This window comes from Rhamphochromis sp. 'chilingali' (assembly GCF_963969265.1).
Source record: "Rhamphochromis sp. 'chilingali' genome assembly, chromosome: 14".
Taxonomy (NCBI): Eukaryota; Metazoa; Chordata; class Actinopteri; order Cichliformes; family Cichlidae; genus Rhamphochromis; species Rhamphochromis sp. 'chilingali'.
In genome coordinates, this window is record NC_137941.1 from 33,861,160 (window position 1) to 33,885,756 (window position 24,597).

A 24,597-nucleotide genomic window follows, 5' to 3' on the forward strand; every position below is an offset into this window, starting at 1 on the left:
TTTAAGTGATTTTATTAAAAAAAAAAAACCCAAAACAAAACAAAACCAAGCTGCTTTGATTTTTAATGTTGAATTAGAAGAACTACAACAGTCACCCACTGCCAACTAATCCCAACAGTCCTGTGAAGGTGTGCTGCGTCTCACTTGGTAGAACTCTGACTGCAGCAGCAGACATACCAGTGCGCGCTTTTCAAAACGCAGTGACTCCAAAACATAAAGCTGGACTCAGATTACAAGACCTGTAGGTCAACTCTTTTCTGTCATTTTCTCCACAAAGTCAGTTTGGTTTAACAGTCTCATGTACTTAACAGTAATCACATAGGAGCTGTAAGTGAAAGAGGTGGTGCTGGTGTAGTCTTTTATGGTCGCAGGGGTTTCAACCTGCTAAAATCGGAGCCTAATTAAGTGTCAGAATCATGTCAAAATTAACACAAAGCACTGAGATTAAGCCCAAAGGAGGCTCTGTGGATTATTATAACCGAGCTACCCATGTTGCAGAGCATAGGGCTGGAACACAGTAAGAGAAAACGAAAAATAGATCAGGTCTACGTGCAGCAGAAATCTGGAACTGGTCAGACTGAACTAATTCACAGCAACAGAGTGAGAGGAAGGAGAAGCTGCTGTTACTGAATGTACTACATCTGCTGGGTGGAGTTTCCATTCCAAGTGTTGTTGTCATCCTCACTGTCCTCCTGAGTCCTGAGCCTACAGACTTTACCATCTTTCTTGAATTCCTTGGGACGGTTCTCCAACGTGTGTTTGGAGAGATTTCCCCTGAAATGGAAAATAACAGGACAGTAAGCCAGTTACCACATTCAGAACATAAACTCTCCAAATCAAGAAAAAGAAACAATACATCTGATTTCTAAAAATGTCATTATATTAAGGCCATCACACGTTGTGAAAAAACAACAACATTTAGAATTTTCCCGATCCAAACTTGAAAATGAAGAAAGAAAAAGGAAGTCGACATCAAGCGATAATGAGTTGGTCTTGATGTTTTTAGACAAGAAAAGAAAAAACTGAGATTCTGGGTCATCCGATTCCCAACAGGAGGCTTCAGCAGGAACATCATGGAAGCTTTTGTACATATTTCAGTGCACATCTGAGGAGGCAGAGAAGTAATTTCACGAAGCTGAGTGACCCGGAGCAGCATGTAACTGTGTGTCTGACTTAAAACTATTTGTATATTCAGTGGCAGCGCATGTTTTGTGCTACCTGCACACTTGTTGTCAAATGCAGTGGTCTGATTGGTCAGATCAGAAATACTGTGGAAAAAAGCTTGGGTCAAAAAAAAGAAATGCTGCAAATATGTCTAATGACACTAAGCGCTGGATATGAAAGACTGCGTTAAGAACAATTAAGTACAAAAAATATTTTTAAAAATAGGAAATATCTGCACAAATGTTACACACAGGTGTAAAGGCCTTTAATGTGAATTTCTGCAAGAAAAAAATACAGAAAATCAGGGATTCAATGTTAGCCCTAAGAAGAACCTCATTAAAGTCGCATTATATGCGCATTAATGATGTGTGCTTCTACATGTGTGGAGACTGCAAAATGGCCCTCACCTCTTTGCCTTGTTTGAGGCTGATGAGCTGTTGTAAGAGCTGGACTGTTGAGCGGGACCCCTGGGCTGGACAGATGCTGCAGAGGGGGGTGGTGTTGCAAACACAAAGGAACTGAGAAATCTCCATACAGCCAGCAGAGGGTAGAGGAGTGTACCCAGAACTGCCCAAATGCCACCACCAGAGGACTGGACCACTGTGTTTGCAGGCCTGCCTGATTGCTGAGAAGAAGAGTTCATACACTGTCACAGGAGGCGCATTTAAAAAGGATTCACCTTTTCAAACATGCACACGTGTGTGTGTGTGTGTGTGTGTGTGTGTGTGTGTGTGTGTGTGTGTGTGTGTGTGTGTGTGTGTGTGTCCACACTTTTCTATGTTAAACTGAGTTTGTGCATAAGTCAAAGAAAATTTCAGAGAATTTCATGGCTCCCTCTACATGTTAATCTGCGTTTCTCTTCACCAGCATGTCTTTATCCTGTCTTTCTTCTCTCATCCCAACCGTCACAGCAGATGGCCCCGCCCCTCCCTGAGCCTGGTTCTGCTGGAGGTTATTTTCTGTTAGAAGCGAGTTTTTCCTTCCCACTGATGCCAAAGTGCTTGCTCATAGGGGGTCATGATTGTTTGCTTTTTCTCTGTGCGTATTATTTAGGGTCTACCTTGCAACATAAAGTGCCTTGAGGCGAGAGTGGTTCAGGGTCAGCTTACCTGCCCAGATCCACTCACTGTACTGGAAAGCCCCCCGTATAATAGAATACTTAACATAAAAATACCACCACAGCAAACCCTGAAAAAACGGGACTTTGATATCTTTTTGATTCTGTCTATTTGGTCTCTTATCTTATTGGATGGTGTTGTATGTGTATATACGTTATGTTCACATATGTGTGCTTGTGTGTGAATGTGTACAGTTTTGTATATGTATGTGCATATATGCATGTACATTATATGCTATATACTCTTACATGTCTTACAATTATTTTTTTAAAATGTTTTCTTTCTATTTTAATTATTTTATTATATTATCCCTCTGTTCAGCACTTTGGCCGACACTTGATGTCTTTTAAATGTGCTATATAAATAAAGATGACTTGACTTGAAAGTAATTTCTTAAGCCTGGAGAACTACTGTTCAAGACCACTTTAAAAATACTGGCAATGGTCCCATTGTTCTCAAGTTATGACATTTACAAGACTTTCAGAAAATTTGAGCTCTAACCTTGGCCTGAGATTTAAACTTATCTGAGATTTTTCACCTATAGTATCAATTCGAAACTACTAAATCACTTTGTTCTTAGTTATCACATTCACAAACTTGGACGTCCAAGTTTGTGTCCATCCAGGATGACAATACAAGCCTTTTATGGCTGAGGGGTAAAAAGTTACAAGGTAATACAGTACATTCCTTCAGAAAAGCAATGACAAGTGACTTAAGACATTTGAGTATCGTAAATGTTTGCCAACCATAAAAGAAATCTGCAGTTTTTAATTTAGTCAAGGTTTGTAGAAAGAAACTTTTTTTTTTAGGTTTCGCAGGGATTTCCACGTTCTGCTAAACCCGCTGAGGTGAAACTTCAATTGTTGCCAAGGAAACCTGTTAAGGCCAAGGCCTGGGCTGAATATGAAACTCTCTGAGTAACTTAGTAACTAACTACTAAAAAGTAGACTACTCACTGGCAAAAGAACAACAGAAGCACTTGGAGCCAGGTCCAGTTCTAGCAGAGTCTTGTTTAGGTCTTCACTGGTGAACTCGCGCCGAGGGAACATGGTTGCGAGGGAAAAGTTTCCATAGCGGTTGCCAACTTCCTGAGGACACCAGGACAAACATTTTACAGTGACTTAGCATGAAGTGATACAGTGCTGGGTGACATGCTTTAACATACTCTGAATAATGAAGAGCTTTGTTTAACACACAGGCTACAAAAATCAGCAAGCAGAAAATCATCCTGATGCTTGAATTAGCAAAAATGCAGCGCACCCACACATACATTACACACTACAGCTGAAAGCGATACATTTAGTACCACAGTGTACATTCACCAGAAGGCCTGCCTCTGTCTCTAGTTGTTAACACTGTGCAAACACTATCCCTGGTGCCCCGAATTTTTATTTTGGATGATTATAATCATGTATGTCTTAAAAAACACCCAAAAACATTAACCTTTATCAGCATGTCTTTCTTAAATCCCTCAGATTCCCACCTCTGGGATCGACACATCATAACTGTGTACATCTGCCTAGCTATAAAACTGTTGTCAGGAGGGAAAAAGTCCAAATCATGTACATTAAGAACTGGAATGAGGAAGCAGTGCTCTGCCTGTGGGGCTGTTTCCAATGCACTGAATGGGATGTCTTCAAGCAATCTGGGCAGTTTTGTCCACAATTTAAAGAATGAGGCATCAGAGCTGCAGACAGCTACCAAAGAGCTGAAAGGAGAAATCCTAAAGGCTAAACAAGCCGACAAGCCTTTCATCGATCCGCAGAAATTTGAGGAGGAGAAATCCAGCTGGCTGTGAACAAAGACTTTTTTTTTCCTCTTCGAAAATAAAATGTCTGCAATAACCTGGACTTGGCTTGGTATTGCAAAAGAAAAGAAAAAAAAAAACACTGTAGGAATCCAGGATGCAAAGACCAGTGCTCAGGATATTTTAGAGGGTATTAATTCACACAGAATTTGTCAATGCTCTAAACTGCTTTTATAACAGTTGTGAGAAATTTCTTCACATTCAGGTAAAAAGTGCCGTGGACCAGACAATATAAGTGGACAGCTCCTTAAACAGTGTGCGAAGGAGCCGAGTCCAGTGTTTCACAACATCTTTAATCAGTCCTTAAAATGACAACATCTCCTTAGTGTCTGGGAGGATGCTGTAATTGTCCCACAGTCATCCAGGCAAGAGACTTTATGTTGGATCCTCTACGGTTTGCTTACAAGCCCCACAGAGGAGTGGAAGATGCTACATATCTTAACTTGCTCCTTAAACACTTGGAAAGAGAGAGGTGTCCTGCCAGACCTATTGATTTGTCTTCTGCTTTTAGTAGTTCAACCGCATGTTTTAAGTCTCAGGAGCTGACCCAATTACAGATGCAGCACACCAGAGAAATCCAGTCATGGTGCATTATAAAGCCACTTTGACTGAACCTCTGTCTCTCCCCGTCTGTGGCTCATTATGCTCCCTTGGTTATGTTCTGTTATGGCCTTTGTAACATTTAAACTGTGTTTGAGTTTCTTTACTTTATTTCATTAATATATCTTACAGCCTTTAAAAGCCTGTGTGTGGTCTCCCAGTTGTCATATCCTTTGAGCCAATTGTGACAAAGATAACCTGATCCCAATATCTATATATTAGGATATCTGGACTGCTCAACAAGAGCAGAGAGGATGTGAAATTCAAGAATCAAGACAGACCTGAGCAGCGAAGTTTCGAGCCTCCTGCAGTCTACTCTGTGAGGGGAACTGGTTGGTGAAGGAGGAGCCGTCTGGGAGGCGGAACTGGATCCTTGCTATGGTACTGAAGAAGAGCGAGGAGAGGATAAAATTTGAGCAGCATATGCATATACACATGCACATCAGACTGTTCACAGAACTGCTGGAAGCTACAGTCAAGCAAAGGTTAGTCCTGCTGAAGGGGAAACCACTTTTTAGGGCCAGAGCCTGGGAACTTTGTATTGTACACGTATAAATTAGTCATGTTTTCGATATGCATTATATTGACTTTTAACAATTCAAGTTAGCAAATTGCTATAATAGTAGTTTATCTATTGAAATAATGCAAGCTGTGGAAACTCCACGTGGTTACCTAAAGTAAACTCAACTTGATACATTTTCATACTAATTTATAGTTGCACTAAAAACAAAAACACATAATTTCTCCACTTTCACATTAGTTTTTTGGATTCAGTCTTAACATTTTTTTTAAATCTTCTGTAATTGCCTCGTGTCTCATTCACTTTTGTTGTGTAATACGTGCAACATCCATCCATTGGTGACATCACTTATAGAAGGCTTTCAGCGGTGGCGGTGGTGTGACGAGGCGAGACCTTCACATTTACACAAACTGAAATGCGTGAGTTGTTATCTAACTACTCCTCACATTTTCAGACACATAAAGTACACTCTCCCTCCCTCACAGTGATTAAAAAGCAGCAATTATTCCTAACACAATCAGGTAATGTTTACAGTTTCAAATTCACATCATTTAGTCCCAACAGGATACAAATGTCATGAGCACCAAACTCTGTTTTACATGAAGAGGGTGATCATCCTCGCTTTCATTGTGGCCAAACTTAGCCAAGTCAAAGATTTCCAAACCAAGTCATCTAAAGAATCAGTGGATATTTTAGATTTTGTTTCACTGCACACTACTGCATGACATTTGTGCTGTTTCACAGTGCATTTTACAGGAGAAAGCGGCATCAACAGAAAAGAATTAGATAAAATATTAAAAGAATGACAACTCAAGTGGGAAACACCACTGGGTTTCAGCCATCACACTTATTAGTGGAAAATTTCCTTTTCAACTAATTTCCTACAGAAGGCTATAAGAAAAGAGCTTTCATCATTATTTTAACATTTATGTGTCAGCTATTCTGCAGCTTTAATTTTTCTCAAAACATACTTGTATCAGACACAAGCCCATTTAGATTAGCAACTTTTCGGCTTGTAACAGTGGATTTTTTTTTGTTAAACACCAAATCACAGTTTATACTCCTAAAATACAAAAGTAGGAGAAGCAGAGTACGTGTGGATATATAATGATGATATTAACATATTTAATCCCTATTGAATTTTTTCTCTTTTATTTTGTTGGTGAAACTACAGTTTCTACTGACAGCTCATAACGTGCTTTTGTCATGACTTATATTTAAGGTATCACTTAATTTTAATATATACATACATTACATACATTTGATGTATTTGGTAATTAGATTTATTTACAATATAAAAACAAGTGTGTTCAGTATAAGAACTAGACACGTAGAATGATTTGCCCATGTCGTCTCTGTGTGCTGCTGGGCTCTGAATCGGAGGGCAGCTCCTGAAATCACAAAGAGAAAACAATGATCACAAATAGTTAACTGTTCAGTTTGTCCCTCAAAGCTGAAATAAAGTCCATCCCTGTCCTGAAACAGGTCCTGATTTTCTCAGCTCTTAGATTTTTACTAATGCAGACTATTTTACCTATTTTGAGCAAAGATCAGGCCAGTCAAGCATTGTCAACATTAAAAAAAAATAAAAAAAACAGAGCAAAACATACAGAGGTATTAACACAATTATATTAATCTGCTGCCCTAGAAGTTGACAACATGCACTACCAGTCAGAAGTTTGGACATACTTTCTCATTTATCCATTTTTCTTTATTTTCGTGACTATTTACATTGTAGATTCTCACTGAAGACATTAAAACTATGAATGGACACAGTAGTAAACAAAAAAAGTAAGAAATACCTCAAAACGTTTTATATTTTAGACTCTTCAAACAGCCACCCTCTGCTTTGCACACTCTTGGCATTCTCTCAATGAGCTTTATAAAGTAGTTACCTGAAATGGTTTTCCAACAGTCTTGAAGGAGTTCCCAGAGATTTTTAATTTCAAACCCCTCCTCTACATTAACCCATTCACTCAGCAAAGCAGTGGGCAGCTACCAGTCCAGCGCCAGGGGGAGCAATGTGTAGAGACAAAACCTTGCACAAGGATGCCTCAGGGTAGCCTTGCATTCAGTGCATTAGAACCCACGACCTTCCAATCATGGGGCGACCACTCTACCTACTGAGCTATCCCTGCTCGATGCTAAGCACTTGTTGGCCTTCTTGCCTACACTGTGCAGTCCGCCTCATCAAAAAACCATCTCGATTGGGTTTACGTCACTGTGGAGGCCAGGCTGTATGGCACAGCACTCCATCACTCTTCTTTTTTGTCAAATAGCCCTTACACAGCTTGGTCACAAAAGGTTGATTCTGTTCTTCGGGACGTAGTGTTTTCAGGGGGAGAAACGTTTGGTCACTCATCCAAGTCACTTCTTCAGTCCCAGCTCAGGCCAGTGGACACTCTTTCAACGATGAGGAAGTACACATCCTGGACAGGAGAGAATACTGGTTTGTGCGGGGAGTCAAGGAGCCATTTACGTGAAAAGGGAAATACCCTCTCTGAATCAATTAGGGGGCCTAAGGGTACATCTTTAACCATCTTACAATGCTGTGATTGCAGCCATTCCCCAACTCTCTGTGAATGGTACTCATGGCCATTGATCAGTGGTCTGTGATCAGTAGTTGTTAATCAATGGTCATGACAATTTGCATATTTATGATGAAGGAACTGACCTCACAGCCCGTTGTTCATTAAGTGGTGCTAGTTTCAGTCATTGTGGTAATGTTCTGTTTATAAAGTTGGAAACCTGCAGTCATCTGAGACTGAAGAAGTCACTTGGATGAGTGACGAAACGTTTCTCCCACTGAAAACGTCCAGATGAACAGAATCAACTTTTGGAAAGTAAAGGGTGGTTACTTTCAGGAATCTAAAATATCAGACTTTTTTTTTTTAAATCAATTTCTTCTTTAATACATAATTCCATATATCTTGCTTCATATATTTGATGTGTTCAGTATGTATCTACATTTTTGTAATAAAAATATTAAAATGTGGTGCTGAAAAATTTCTCAAAATTTTGTCCTTTTAAAAGACTGATTAAGCACTGTACCGATTAACTTTTTTTGAGCAGAGTAAAGACCCTTTCACACCGGATGTGTAAAATTCATGTGAATATTTCAAGGGTAAAAATATTTTGGGATCCGAATAAACGGATCCGACAATCAGATCACTGCATTTGGCAACAATTGCACTCATGGCTCAAATTGCGCAATTGTACTGAATATGCAATGATATAAAAATAATAAAATAAATACAGTTTTACCTCAGACACACAGCTGAACAATACTCCAGCTCACTTGGCTCTCTGAAATGATTTCTCTACCTCCTCATATGTGGTTCGAACTCTGCTAAGAAGAGTTCAAAGTGCCTCACTAACATCCTAAATCATGCAGCCTACACAATGGCACCCTGACTGCCATTAGGTACCAGAATGAAATTCTTAGACCCATCGTCAGACCCCTGCACTGCTACAGTGGGTCCTGGGTTCCTCCTGGTGCCTCGTGTGGTGAGAGTATACAGGCAGTTCCTGAAGAATTAAGGAATTGATGCCATTGAGTGGCCACCAAGCTCGCTTGATTTAAATCTAATTGAAGAGCTCTGGGAAATGATGCTTTGCTGACACTGCCAGGTTGCACCTGACTGTCCAGGAGCTCAGTGATGCCCTGTCCAGGAGCTCAGTGATGCCCTGGTCCAGAATTAGGAGGAGATCCCCAGGACACAATCTCTTATACTCTGATCTAATACAATGACAAATTACTGAACTTGGTTACACGGTAATGCTTGCTGTGCTTCCACAGAACACAGCTTTCCACAGAAATGATCTCAGACCAGCAAAAGTCTCTGATCAGTTTACTGTCAAAGGCCAAAAATGTATCCACAATGTGTAAACCATGAGAAAATAGCTGCTGGCTTCTCAGCTTGCCTATCTCAAGTTATTATAAATGGGAGACAGAAACACCTGTAAAACGGAGACAGCATCAATCTCCTATAAGTGCGAAACAAGCGCAGCTTGTGGTGAAAATAGCCTCACTGCGGTAAGTAATGTAAATGATCAATGCAAACGGATGAGGAGCTTTATGATAGTGCTCTATGAAATGAAAGGAGAGGTCAATTTGCTTTGTTAAAGTTTAATTTTGTATATAGTTTTAGATGTGATAAGGCCTTGATGTAACGCCAGTAGTCACAGATTGAGTTTACCAGGCTCTAACTAGTTTTAATGTGAATTACAAACTGAGCTGTAACAGCTCAGCCACACATAGACAGCTTTAGTTAAACCCTGTTTCTTTTATTTTATGGTTATCAGCTGTGTTTTCAGTATTTAATCCATATTTCAATTAATATCACCAACAGTGTGTGAATTCAGCCCAAAATACTGTGGGAAAGTGTTCAGATTTCTCAGTAATTTATCTTTGGTTAATACTGTGTTTTCCCTGTCATTAGTAGCAAATTCATAATTACATTTAATAGCAAGTTCCGCTTGCTATCACTTACAATAAACGCACAGTAATGGTTACTGACTGGGGCAAGCTTAATAACTTCTCAGTTTTTCATGTCAACAGTTTCAACACCTGCTGCAGATCTTCACATCCTTCAGTCGACTACAGTATGACCAGCAAAGCTAATAGCTAAACAACAGCACTGACATTTAATTAACATTTAAGCACAACAGAGTGATTTCCTTAGTTGGGGTAAGGAACTTCATTTTTGTGCATGCATTATCTACCCTGGCTTTCCTCTGATAGCTGACTGTGCGCTAGCTAGCTGAGACTCATTACTGAACAGATAACAAATTACACATTAAACTTACCAAAATCGATGATGATGCCTCGGGTCCCTTTTGTCATAAGTCCAGTTTGAAACAAACAGGAAATCAAATGTAAATGTGGGGTGGCTGTCGCTCAGGAAGATGAGCAGGTCATCCACCAATCAGAAGGCTGGTACTCCAGTCTGCATGCCTAATCCCAAGTTGCTCTCTGATGCATCCATTAGAGTATAAACCACTATGAATGTGTGTGACTGTTAGAGAACACTTACACAGAAAAGTATAGAAAAAAAGTGCTTATTTGAATGGGTGAACAAGGCGCTTTGAGTGCTCAGGTAGAGCAGAAAAAGTGCTATATAAGAAGTCAATTTACCATATAATGCTGGATCTCCTCTCAGTGCCCTAACTTAACCTGCAATTCTCAAACTGGCAGTGGATCTTTTGGGTTCTGTGTGGGTTTTGTGGATGCTCATTCAGATTGTGATTAGAGCTCAAGGCCAATATTGGCTATTTGAAAATATATTGGTATGAGAAAATTAAAGTAAAAAAAGGACTGGATAAACACCCTTCAACCATATTATACTGTATAGTTTGTCAACCAGAGGGCACTTTGCAACTTCCATGTTGGTTTTGAACGCCACAATCGCAAAAAGCAGCTGATCCAAGCACAGTCAGTCAAGTAACTTGTGACAATAAAAGAAACGTATTTTTAAATACCATTGTCATCTTATTAAGGACTCATATGTAACTACACAACAAATGTTGAGGAGATATTTAGGTTTTATTAGTTTGAAAGGAAAAATATTGGCTCACATATCAAATTTTAACTAACCAAATATCTACATCAGTCTTAAAAATCAGTCGGACTCTAAATGTGAAGAGATTGTTCGCTTCACCTATCAGTTGACTCAATAATGCATGTGATTGCTGTACATTACTTCTTAAATTTAAATGGTCCACTCACCTCCTCTCCCTAACTAATGCCTCCTTCCTGGCCTCCTCTTCTGCCTGCCTGGCCTGCAGCAGCGCCAGCTTAGCAGCCTTTTCGTCCTCTCGTGTTTTGGTGTAGCGCGCTGCTCTGTCAGCTCGGTCCTGCAAAACACAAAGACAGGAAGCAGATACAGCCAGAGTTGGGCACAACACATTCCAAAGTAATGCAATACTGTAGTAACAATTACTTTTTGCAATAAATAAAAAACAGGATAAAATAAAAATGCTATTTTCTCTCCAAACTGGGAAATCACTCTGTTACAGCCACCAATTAAATAAAACCAATAGTACAAAAATACAGGCAGTCACCAGTCCTACCCCTCAGCCCCTAGTACACACACCTATGGTATTAATTTCAAAATCCTATGTAACCTTGTTCTCAAGTTATCAAATTCACAAGATCTTTGGAAAACTTACTCTGACGTTGAGGTCAAAATTCAAACTCGTCCAAGATTTTTAGTAGATGTACCTATTGTATTCATTTGAAGTTCCTAGATCGCATCATTCTCGACTTACTGCATCTAAAAACTTGGGTGTCTACATTGCTCACTCAGCAGGGTGACAACAACACCCCACCAGGTTTTTACAGCTGAGGGGTAGAAAGTGAAGAACGCAAAACAGAATGTCTGTGAATGTCCTCAGTGATCCAGGTCATCGTAGTCTAAGAAGCTTGGAAAGAAAAGCGTCTGGAATTTCTTTAAGTTTCCTTGAAGACGATTCACCTCACATTCGAGAAGCTTCTTTGGTTCTAAGAGCAACTGGTGGAGAGTCCCAGATTTTAAGCCCTATGGGAGCGTCCCAAGAGGGTCATGGACCTGGCGGTCCATCTGCATCTAAAGGACAAAGGTCACTCTTTCGAGGATGCCAGTGTTCACATTTTGGACAGAGAAGATGGAAAGAGGAGTGAAAGAAGCCATCTATGTCCACTGTGAACGACCATCTTTGAACGGAGGGCGGGGCTTACGACACCAACTGTCTGCCATCTATAATCCAGTTTTTAGATCCTTTCCCAGACGCCTTTACACCCAGGATGTGAGTGGGGCAAATTTCAAATATCAGATTATAAGATGTTTACAACAACTGAAATAAAATTTACTGTCAAAACCTTTGGTCTTTCACAGTAAACTCTACAACTGTCCTTAGCATGGGAATTCAAACAGACGTTAGAAAATCTGTTAAGATGTCTGTAATCCAGTAATCTAACACATGACTACACTTAATCACCTCTACCAGGTTATGTTTTTGGTTGCATCTACGCTTGTGTCATTCTGTCTGTAAACAAGACAGCTGAAAAAGTTTTGAATGAATTTGAAAAAAATTCTGTAGGGGTGAACAATGGGGTCATGTAAACGATCCATTAAAATGTGCCTTACATCCACCGAAGTCTTCACGCTCAACTTACTGATACATTTTTTTCAGCAGTGACACAAACTGCTATAACTGAAGAGACTAGGATTCCTACAAGTGTGCTTTGTGTGTAGTCAACATGTTGAAAATACTGTATAAAGACTTTAAATATGTCACATTTGAGCTCTGATGCCTTTCTTTCAAGTTTCACCCAAAACAAAATGAAAACACATCCATCCATTTTCTTTCCTGTCACAGAGCTGACACAGCAGGGGTGTTTCAGGACTTTCTGTGTTAGCCCTTCCACAGACTTCCAGCCTGTACAAGTGTGTACTGACCTCTCGCTCCATTACAGCTGGGACCACAATGGGATAAACAGATATATACTGCAAGTAGTGTAGAAATGTTTAGCTGATTTAGAGTTTAGAAATGTGTAAACATAGAATCTAGAATTATTGTAGAGACACTGACACTGCCCTCAATGTAATAAAGGCCTGACTGTGTCATGAACTTAGGAGTATAGTATAGGAGACCCTCCCCAGTTGAACTGTGAAAGTAAAACAGAGAGGAGTTAATGCTGAGTGGAAATTCCCCAGAGAATGTTTGGGTGGGGGTCTCAACATTTGTAACTGGATAACTGTGGTCTGGAAGGGAGATGGGTTTTATGACCTCTAGGGAGTCACCTACACCCACAGTGTTTTAACTGTCACGCACACACATCCACACGCACACTCACTCACAAGCACTCACATAGACATGCGGGAACGCGCACATGTAGGCATTCATGTGCTCGTGCACATAGACACACAGACAGCCCACCGTGGGGGTTTTATGATAGGGTCGCCCCTACAAAACTGTGTTTCACAGACAAAGGGGGGAAGATTTTGCAGGGGGGCACCGGCCTGGCAAGGCTTCCCTTCTAGAAGATGCATGCTTAAATGAAGATGAATAAAGATGAATAAAGGTTTTGTGAAATAACTACTGAGTTCCGGTGCTGTCTCTGGATGCCTCGACGAATAAAAGAACCGGGGTAAAACTGATTTCGCAACAGTAGCTCAACACATGCTAAATAGAGCATAAGTTAATATATAACTTAACAACTATCTAAAGGTCTGATGATGTAAAACACAAAGGACAGATTTCTCTGAGGGGGACATGATTGTTTTTGGTATTCCTTCCAAACAGAGCAGATAAGGTTACCATAGCAATTTGCTGTTTGACCCGTTCCCTGGCAGCCTTCTCCTCTGCCTTCTCTCTATTCCTTTCCTCTAAGAGTCGCTTGGTTTTCTCCTCTTCTTGTTTCCTCTTGAAGTCCTGCATGTCTTTCCCCACTTTCCGTCTCTCCATTTCCTTTCTGATTTCATTCTGAATCAGAGACAAAACACAGGTAGGTTAAGCGTGGAGTGGCTCATATTCTAAAAAGACATCATCCAACACACTACTAACAGGTCAGAGCTGTAACAACATGTTTAAGAGGAACACTACAAAACAAATTAGTCACCAAATGAAAACAAAGCACTACTGACAATACCCATGATATGAAAAGTGCCGCTGTCTATAAAAACAAGGATTAAACACAGTTTAAAGCTGTTCTGCACCAATGGGGGTTGATCGAGCTTTGAAAGCTTGTGTTACTAATTCCTACAGGTGTTCAAACTTTTCCGGGTCACTTACAGCCCCCTCTGTCTGCAGTGTTTGAACACACTGTGGTACCAAACGCTCGTGAGCATCAGTTAGAACATGTAAAATGTCAGGTTTGAGTTTGATATTTTGGTCTCATCCGTCTCATAGGCACTTATTTACATTGGAAGACGAGTAAATTTCCTTTTTCAGGTTGCACAAAAAGTGTTCTACTGATGGACATTGCAGGGCTGTACTTTATTGTAATAGCACATATTGTTTGTCAGTATTTACTTGGTTAATTTTTCAGGCAGTTTATATTCGTGTATCTTAAAGTAACATAAAAGTGCTTTGTTTTGATGTTGCTGAGAGCATTTTTTGGGTTAGTATTTTAAAATCAAAGTACTTAATAAGAAAGACCTCAATGTTACCTTGTTCACATATTTTTTCATGTTATTCAAAAGAGTTGATATTTGATGAAAGTAGTTGTGTTTGTGTTGCTACTGTTACGGCCCTATCGGGGCCTCCTCCTGAAGTTGCCTGTGTGGTCCTACCAGCTCTCCTGCCTTAGGTGCCACCTTTTTCTTTTGTACAGCTGCCTTCCATCAGCAAGTAAAAGTATTTCAGCCAAGAGAAAGGTGAGCTCCAGTGCCAGAGTGCCATGTGAGTGGCTGCAGCTGGTTGTTTGGTCCTGCTTGGTGGCTTGGCTTAGTTACTAACCCTTTTCTGACTTACTTTTCAGTTTACTGACCGACGCTTCAGTTTTGTTTTGTTTCTTTAAATGGTGATAGCGGCTTGTCAGTCTCTGTTAGTTGAGTTATTAATAGAACCTTTAATAAAACTCTTTAATTTAACCATTTTGCTTCTCTGTCTCCTTTTTTTGTTACTTTCTCTCATCGCCTGGACCCTTTTAGGGGAACGTAACACTACAGTGACTGCCTTTTTTATTTATTTGAAATGACTTTGATAAAGATGTTAATTTCTCCATTTCTTTTGAACTTAAAGAGCAAGTGTTTTTGTTTCCTCTAGTGAAATTTATTTTGGTTGAGATGTTAAGCATTTAACAGTTTGGACTGTTTACTGTTAGTTCCTACAATTAAATTCAGTCTTAAAATATCACAAATATAGTCTGGTTTTTAGTATCACAATATATCGTATCGTCTCCCCTGTACTGTGATATATATCACATCGCCAGATTCTTGCCCCTAGTAATAAGTAATCCATTTCCTGTATTGGAGTCGGGGGGTGGGCAGGTAACTCTTTCACTGTTTGTCAGTGACAGAAAAAGCTGTTCAGGTTGTTGGTGATCTGTTGGTGGACTGGGTGGCATTAGGTTTGTAATTGGTTAACTTCTCGAGCCCTTTCCAGACAGAAGGAGAGTCATAAGCTGACGGCCACTGTATTTTCTTCTGTCTGTTTAGCCTCTCATACTGCCTTGCTAAACCTTTACTTTGATGACTTGAAACAGTCGCTGTCTCAACTCTGAAACACTTCCTCTTTTCTTGCTTTGGCCTCCTTAGCTGGGAACCAGGACTTATCATTATAACTCACCCTGGTGCATGATGGTATACAGCTGTAGGCATTGTTTACTATGACGTAACAAAATGTTGTCTTCTCTGGTCAGACATTTAATAACTTGTCTGTATTTGGGGAGTTCCTGTCTGAGGTTTGCTTTGTTAAAATCACCAAGAACAATACCTGAGGATTCTGGGTTTGTTCACTCCACACACTGGGCCTCCTGTACGCTGGCCTTTGGAAGAATAATCACGCTGAGCAAAATAATTGAAGTATACTCAAAACGGGGAAAAAGGTTTGCAGTGGATGAAACAAGTTTCTAGGTAAGGATAGCGATGTTATTAAATAACAGTCACATGGTTAAACCAACCACTGCCTATATAAACACAGATTCCTCCAGCTTTTGTCTTGCTGCAGATCTCCGTGTGCCAATCTGCTCTGAAGAAGTGGAATCCTGCCAGCTGCATCGCAGAGCCCAATATTGATCCGCACAGCTACATTTCCACAAAACAGCCGATGAAGAGGGGTCTCTGTTTTTCCCTCTCAATCGCTGGAGTTCATCTGTTTTATTGTGAGGACCAGAGATGGGCAGTAACGCGTTACTGTAATCCGATTACTTTTTTCAAGTAACGAGTAAAGTAAGGGATTACTATTGCAAAAACGGTAATAAGATTACCGTTACTTTCCCGTAGGAACGCTGCGTTACTGCGCTACTAAAACCGTGATTTTTTGGCGAGACTGTCTCATGACAGTGACGTAAGTGAGTGCGAGGTTCGTGACAACAGCTGTGTGCAGATCAACAATGGATCATATATCGAGTGCGGGAGAGAGTATGAGCGTGCAGCGTTTAAAGTGTGGAAGTACTGATCTTACTTTGAGTTTGATTACATAAAAAGTGACAAAAACATTAGCGTCCATTGCGCGTGGGAAGAAAACTTCTTTTTACAGCGAAAAAAACCCCTAAACTTCCAAGCAAGCACCGAGTGCGCTACGACGTAATGGGAAATTCACAGAGAAACTCGCGGATTCTTCCACTGCCCGCTGCGGCACACCTGCACCAGGGTAAACCTCCGCCTTCCCTACTCCTGCTTTACAGGTGAAAATAGAGCAAAAGGACCGCTAGTCTTTGATTTTATTTATTTTCTGCTGTGTTTTACTTGCATCTAGTGAGTGTAAACACACCAAAAAAATTTTTATTTTATGTGCTGGAATGTGCAGAAAATAGGTTTAAATATTAAACAAATTTCTTCCAGTCAGAGAATGTTGCATGTAATTAAATTTTTGCTTGATGCATAAAGTTAAAAGATTAAAACTAATAAAACAAGTTTTAAAAAGGGACTTTTCCATTTGATTACATTTTGTATGATGGATTATGTAGAAAAAGTAGAATTGGGCTGAAAGATCTATCACTTTATCACCTATTCAGGTTGTAAATCGTGTTTTAAAAAAGTAACTAAGTAATTAATTACTTTTGAAAATAAGTAATCAGTAAAGTAATGGGATTACTTTTTGGGGGAAGTAATCAGTAATTAGTTACTGATTACTTTTTTCAAGTAACTTGACCAACACTGGTGAGGACACACTGGAGAGGAAAGAGACACACGAGCACACTGTCTGGCTTTCCTCTCCTACGGTGTCTCACGTTGTGAATAAGAACGGTCCAAATGTTGGCAGTTGAGGTGATGAATGATAGAAATAAGTCTTAATGGGTTGCAGCCCTTATGTTTATCAGCTTATCTCTGGTGTAAGAAGTTCTGGTTGAATGCAAAGCAGAGTTTACGAATAAACAGAGCGCATCAAAACACCACGCCACCTTCACAGAAGAGCCCACTTTGCCCTCGTGTGACCTCAGCTCAAAAGTAATTAACTCATATCTGTTGAAACAACACATTGCTGTTGTAGATGCCCCAGTGAATCACATGGTGAAAATCCTTCAAGTGTGGTCTGACTGTTCCCTTAGCGTAAACAAAGATAAATGGGCTATGCTATGGCCAGGCATCGGATTTGTTATGTTTCTCTGATATTACACTTTTCACTTTATGTAAGCATCATTGCAAAAAACCAGGGCCTACAAACACTGTGCTCTTTCTGGTTAAACAGTTTTCAGTGTTCAAAATGTCTTACCTCTTCTTCTCCTTTCTTTCTTTGCTCTCGTCTCTCCTCCAGCTTCTTGGTCAATCTGACAAAGTAAGAAAATGATCCAATCACACATCGAGCTGGTATTTTATCTTTCCAGTCTCATGTCAATCGTAACCCAGTCCCGAAATGCCAAAATTAATTATGATTAAACTTGGCAGTCTGAGTCTTTGTTGTTCTTTGCTGGTTACGTGTAATGTTTTAATCGAGCTATGGCACAGAAGGTTTGGTTGACATCCATCACGCCACACCTTAATACGCTGCCAATATTTCTCCAGGGTTCTAAGCTTGTGTCTTAGAACCCTGGAGAATACTGGCAGCCACCAGTGCTACCCCTGGGCCTCCCAATAGACCCATCTATGATGAAAATGTGAACATTTACAGAAAAGTCGACCTGACTTTGAGGTTAAGGTCACTGGAAGGCAAACTCATCAGAGATTTTTAGTAGCTCCACCTTTGCTATCAATTTAATAAAAAAAAAAAAATAAAAAAATAAAAAAAAAAATCACATGTTGCCTTGTTCACGAGTTATCGTATTTCCAAACTGTCCACGTTGCCCACCCGCCCAGTAGGGTTTTGGCAATATCAGCCTTTTATAGCTGAGGGGTCAAAAAAGCAGCGTCTCAGACGTTAAGCTTACAAACACAAAGATCAAAGCACAGCTTCACAAAGCTACTCTCACATTTTTATTAATACTGCAGTGAAACATTAGACTTGATTGTTATTCTGCTGTAAAAGTTGCCATTTTTTGCAATTTAACACAAAGAACATCCTCTGTTTAGATCACACTCAGCCTGACATGCATTTGTGTACCCACCGTTCCACCTTAGCATCCAAGTTTTCTTCACCCTGAGTCGGATGATCTAAAGATGCATTCTCTGGACTTGAGGGAGACACTATGTAGAACAGGGACGCAGAAGAAAAGCACAGAGTTAAGACCTTGTCAGCATGAACACAGTCTGAGCATAATCTTTTCCCTACATCCACACAACCTCGTTAAATTCCTGATCCATCAAAAAATGGAAATGGATCAAAATCTCCACAGCTAGTGGTCTGAACAAGTGACCGTTTCAGATCTTCAGTTAACAACGATTGTTTGCTGTATAGCTTCATTAACAGCAGGTATTGCTATCTGAACAGCGATCACACATGATCCCCAAATCTAGGGTGGACTTTTTTTTCTGACATGTTTTTTTTTTTTTTTTTTTTTAAGTATGTGGCGCAGGCTCAATCACCTCCTGCTGCTTCTGCTACAGGCTCTGTGGTTTCTGTAGATGATAGAGGCACTGCTGAAGCTGAGGCAGGTTCTGTGGCTGAGCTGGTCGCTACAGGATCATCTGCCTCTGATGACACTGTCCCACTTCCACTCTCCTGAGTGTGCATCTACCAGAAAGCAGGGAGAAAAATCATAACACAAAAAAATAATTTGAATTAAATATCTCGTGTTAACCAAGAAACATTACATGTATTTGGTTATTACCAATACTGATAATTTAGAGCAGCTGTGGCATTCTTCAGGAAATTCATGTCCCAGCTTACATAGTAACTGGTATCCTTACAGCACAACCTTCCAAGTCGTTGTGCTATCTGTCAACGCTACGTGTAGTTACATTTCTCAGGAGGTACACACCAGGTTATGTACAAGGCTGCTGCGTTTGGTGGGGCTCTCCTTGTGGTGTAAATTACGACGTAGATCTGACACAGAAGTATAATTCATGTGTAACATTGGGTGGTGGTCTAATACATTTGATGAGCACTGTATATTATGAAACTCACTACTGGAAGGGCTATAAAATCATACGTGCTCAACCTCACAACATATGGAACTTTAACGTCATGAGCAGATAAAAGAACCTCAATTCCACTGCAAAAGCAGCAAGTTTTAACTAACATCAATATAATGTTGCACTGATACAGTGTGCAGCATGACTGTGCAAACAAAAATGACCTGTCACCTCATTACAAAGGCCAGAGTGTGAGTCTTTAAAGGGTCTCTGGCACAATCTCTCTACCAACGGGATACCAAGTACTGACAAAGTATGGTTGATTTCTGCTGCCATCTTCATTTAAAAGAATTTGTCATGTGCACACAGACACACACAAACATCACATTGCTGAGCTGCAAAATAGAATCACGACTCCAGGAACAGTTATTTCAAAAAAATAATTAACAGTAGGGTTGCCCGTAGCTGTAAAAGTAACTGTACATAATTCACACATTGCATCAGTACCTGATCAACTCTGTTGATTCTCTTTATCAGTTCTTCAGCAGACACACTTCCAGCGATGACCTCCAAAGGAATCCCGTTCTCTCCAATGAAGAAGCTCGATGGTACGCACACCACTGGATCTTAAGGGTGGTTTTGTTAAGGCCCAAGTTTCAAGCAACTCACATGAGTGATGTGAACTGACTGAGTCTTTAAATAGCACACATCATTTACATTAAAAGGGTTTCTAGTGGATTCTAGTCCACAGGCATACAGAGCAGAAAGGGTTGCCAATAAACACAATACACCAAAACAACACCAAACATTTGAGTACGCCTGCTGACCTACGAGACTTTGTGAGGGTAGCATGAATGTGCACAATCTTTACTGCATTTCCTTCTAAAAATGACAATACGATAACTGACATTAAGAACTGCAAAAAAAATGTGCTCATTCATTCAAGCCCGACGTTACTTATTCCAGTCATTAGTTACAAGCAGATGGATCTTGGTAGCAGGTTCTCATCATTACTCTCATTATTTTCTTTGAAGGCTTTAAACCTTACCATCTCAGTTCATATCACACACGTCATTAACACTTCAATTGTCTGACTGATTCTTGAGTGTATCTGAGGAGGAGGATAATCACGGCTTCAGTCTTGTTGGAGTTTAAAATGAGGGAATTATCGGTGAGCCGGTCACTAATGCGGGATTAACAGTCAACTAGGGTGGACAGCCAATCCAGCTGGTGAGGCTTAAAAGACACTTACAATTAGGGCTGGGCCATATCATACCGTTCACGGTAATACCGGTGTAATTTTGGGCAACGATAGGAAAATGAAATATCGCGATAAAATATGGGTAAAACGCGCATGCGCAGTGCCTATATTTACATACGCACATGGCGGCGACGCAGAATGAGAAGAGCGAAAGCAGATCGTTAAATGAAACGGATGAACCAGAACTGGTTTGTAAAAATGCTGCAGCTTCAGTGGTGTGGAAGTGGTTTAGCTTTCGTCCCTCAGATACACAACAAAGCACTATTTTTGGTAGCGCATGCTAGCGGGCCGTCGTTATTACCGTGTTGCTTGGAAAATACGGCACACTTAAAATCAATCCTTTGATTTTTCTGAAAGTCGACAGTGCCTCTTATAATCCCGTGTGCCTTATGTATGAACTCTGGTTGTGTTTACTGACCTCGAAACGAGTTTATGTACACGGCGCTCGAAAATCTCTCAAATGTTTCAGTACGACTTTGCTAAGCTACGAACCCGCACCGCTTGATGGATTGTCGGAGCATTAAGGCTATCGTAGGCAGGAGCCTCGCGGAGTGATACGTAATGTGCTTCAACATCTTGTGTGTGTATAAGCTCTTTTTAAGTTTTGTGGATATTATACATGGTTATGCTGAGGATATGTCGGCCAATTTCCACTGGAAATGCCTTTTGGTTAAACTGTCAGCAAGGAATTTGCCTTTGCACTGTTACATTTTTATATAACTTTAATGCACTTAAAAGACAGCTGCTTGTTTAAGTGAAAATACATTAATGGGGTTTTTTGCACTAATAAAGTTGTGGAGTTGTAAAGTATTTTGTCTAGTGTCAATTATATCGTCAGTTATATCGTTATCCCAAATTTTCAAATGTATATCGTGATAAATATTTTTGATCATATCGCCCTGCTCTACTTACAATCGAATGTCATTGGCTTAAAAATGGTAAAAAACAAAACACCAGAGAAAGATTGAATGATACCGGCTAAAGCAAGCATGTAAAAGGAGAATAACAACAGACCCAGGATGGAACCCTGAGAGACACCGCAGGTCAAACAAGCAGTGTAGAAGGAGAAGCTGCCCTAAAGGAGAACGTCCTTCCAGATAAACAGGGGGAAAATCAGTCAAGTGCTGAGACAGAAACACCAGCCAAAGCCTTCAGCCTATTAGGTAAAATTAAAGCAATTACTTTATATATTTGTAAGGAGCAACCTGATCATAATGGCAAGGCAATGTTCATTAAAAGAGTTTACTAGGTGCCCAACATTATCATCAGCAGAGGCTGAGAAATTAAAAAGAGACGAGAACTTAGAAATAATAGTATAAATATAACAATGCTAAGAGTTAAAAGTTAAGAAAAATATCTAAACAGAGGCAACATGTACTGTGACCTCAGTTTCAAGCTAAGAAATATGGGCTAACATCAGCATCTGTTGTCTCAATTTACAGTACTTTGCAAGCATCTCAAGCCTGCCTTCATTTCCTTGGATTTTGCTTCTATGAAGGCAGACTTCTGTGTAAAGTTTTTAAGTTGTCTTGAGCAACAATTCTAAAAACTCCTTTGTTGAACTGTGAGGATAAGCCACAGCAGCCTGGAGAAAAGCCACACAAGCAAAACGTGCTCACAGAAAGCTCTAAAATCAGATCAAGTCAGAACTTTCTTACTGTGAGGCTCCGGCAAGACACCCAGTTCCCAAAGACAAGTCAGTAATAAGTTTAGTTAATAAGTTCAAACCTCGCACAACAGAAGGATACAAATCTGGGAGAACTGTGCACACGTGTCACTGTGGGGAAAGAAGAAAAAATTGAAACATTTCATGGTTTAACTCCATGTACATTAACATCTGTTTAGAGGTATTACATCAAATGCTTGTTAGACTGACAGAGTGATCGAGATCTACATCAAAAGGCAAAAACCCACAATGATCAATACTTTTCTAAATTCTTCATTCTCCATTTAGTGGTGACTCACACAAAATTCCACAGCACATACAATTTTTGGTGACTGTTAAGCTACGAACAGGTAACAGAAGACTTTATAACACATCTTTTTAAAAACAATAAGTTTATGCATAAGTTTAATAAGGTCTGGTTTTCTGTTCTTCTACTTTCTCACACTGTCAAGCTCAATACTTGCATCATTACTCTAGTCCAATCATCTTCCTGTCCACCTTCTTTGAGCCAATTAGCCTCTGGTTTAAAAAGACTCTCGTCCATGCAACCAACCTCCTCCCCATCTCCACCTCAGACACCTCAGTCATAGCTCCATCCAAGCCTCAGTCTTCATCTTCATCGCCACCAGAGTCTAGACTCCAGGGCGTCCTGTCTCAAATCCCATCACTGCTGTGATTCATCCTGCTATGATGGATCATCGGGGTCTAATCGCCAAATACAATAACTTTTTTATGTCAATAAATCATGCTGTGACATGCGATGTCAATCAATATTCATAATCGCCGTACCTATGACAATGTTTATGCAGAGTTTCATTCAGATTGGCCGACACGGTGAGTAGGAGACAGGGTACACACAGACTTAGGTCATGTTCAACTGATTCAATATTGAGAAGCTGAAACAAAATGATGTGTAACAGATCATATCTACAAACATCCATGAAGCACCCTGTCATATGATTTTAAAGTCGCCACAGCAAGTTTTGCTAGTACACCTCAATCTATTGTTGATTTTATGTACAGTTAATTCCACACAGGTAACTTTAAATCCTGGTTCATCATTTAGCAGTTTACTTTCAACTAAAATGACTCTTTACCTCTTGGCCTCCACTTTGATGGCCACGCAACATTTCTGGGCTGCCTCTGAGACCCTGTCATCCTCCCAGCTGGACATCAGCTGTGCTGACTGTTCATCTTCTCCTAAGGACAGAGTGACAGAAAACTGATGAGACATGTGGTCAAAACTATGGGTCCAGCTTCACAGATGGAACTGCAGAAGAGTGCAAGTCTCATCTTTTCCAACTCTTACAGTAACGTCCCTCTGCGTAATCTGGGATCCACTTTTCTCTCTTCTGTTCTCAGTGTTTCTGTGATGCACTGATGTATTACAGAAACACAACTGTGCCAGGACGGAGACACAAAACCTTTTTTTACCCCACAGAAAACAGAAGCTGCTTTTCACTTTGTGTCAGCTTTGTGCTTGACAACATCTGTTCAGATCAAAAGTCACATTAAAATCAATAAACTGTTGTATACTACTAACACAGGCTGTTTATATACCTGGTCCAGTGTGATGCTGAGACTTATTGTAGAGAGCTGTTTAAAGGAGACCATGCCATGGGTCTAGTTCTTTATAATTCGTTATTTATTATACATATGATCGTAGGCCTTTCCATAAATGTGTTTCTTTTTACATTTCGCTTTCTGATTAATTACAAAACACAGAGATATATGCGGCATATCGTGAACCATGCTGACTATGTGGAGCTCCTTTTGCTCCAGAGTGCCCTGTCATACTGTGATGTAACGACGAAGGCGCCGCGGCTGGCCACACGAGTGTACTCGGCTACTGTTCTGGAAGTGGACGGACGGTCCGTCATTTATGAAATCCTCGGACTGGCCTGCGGAATGCAAACAACTAACGCTAGCGTTACGTCAGCCCGGTTCAGCTGTGAGGACAGCAGGTGCTGTTGCACAGGACGTTACACCGACACACCGTGTACACCATAGATACGTTACTAGACTTCTGTATTCTTGCTGTCGATGGGTATTCATCAAATACATATGACGACTTCTTTCATACCACACTGACTATGCTAATTAGCTAATGGCTACAATGGCTTCCAACGCTAACTGGCTAGCACCATGTAGAGTTTTCGCATGTTTTCCACTGTTACCTGTGATGACAACGACAAAGACCAAACTCCGTTGTTTAGCCGATTTAATGGCATCGGGAATTGAACCCTGAAACCAAAGCATCATTGCAAGCTGAGTTCTGTGTTTCTGCTTTGGAGACACGGATGAGCAGCTAGGCTTACCAAACCTAAAGCCCAGTCAGCCTGTCACTTTCTACTTCCGCTCACAG

The 24,597-nt window shown here is 40.3% G+C and overlaps 1 protein-coding gene across 1 annotated transcript; it reads right to left on the reverse strand.

Annotated features, from left to right (window-relative positions):
• ubxn4 (UBX domain protein 4) lies at nt 1–24,597 on the reverse strand. The gene is made up of 13 exons (XM_080902049.1): nt 24,410–24,597; nt 23,330–23,432; nt 22,315–22,343; nt 19,813–19,931; nt 18,817–18,964; nt 18,399–18,477; nt 17,570–17,624; nt 13,511–13,675; nt 10,938–11,065; nt 4,971–5,073; nt 3,239–3,370; nt 1,572–1,789; nt 1–774 (listed from the first exon to the last, which is right to left on the reverse strand). The coding sequence occupies exons 1-13, from the start codon at nt 24,492–24,494 to the stop codon at nt 636–638; spliced, it is 1,503 nt and encodes a 500-aa protein (XP_080758175.1). The 5' UTR covers nt 24,495–24,597; the 3' UTR covers nt 1–635.

What these genes read in the sequence shown, in the direction of transcription:
- ubxn4 (XM_080902049.1), bottom strand. Translation starts at nt 24,494, where the DNA reads ATGATGCTTTGGTTTCAGGGTTCAATTCCCGATGCCATTAAATCGGCT. An exon ending in CTCGAAACTTCGCTGCTCAG is followed by an intron (nt 3,371 to 4,970) that starts GTCTGTCTTGAT and finishes TGGTGTCCTCAG; the next exon opens with GAAGTTGGCAACCGCTATGG. An exon ending in GCCTCAAACAAGGCAAAGAG is followed by an intron (nt 775 to 1,571) that starts GTGAGGGCCATT and finishes TTTCCATTTCAG; the next exon opens with GGGAAATCTCTCCAAACACA.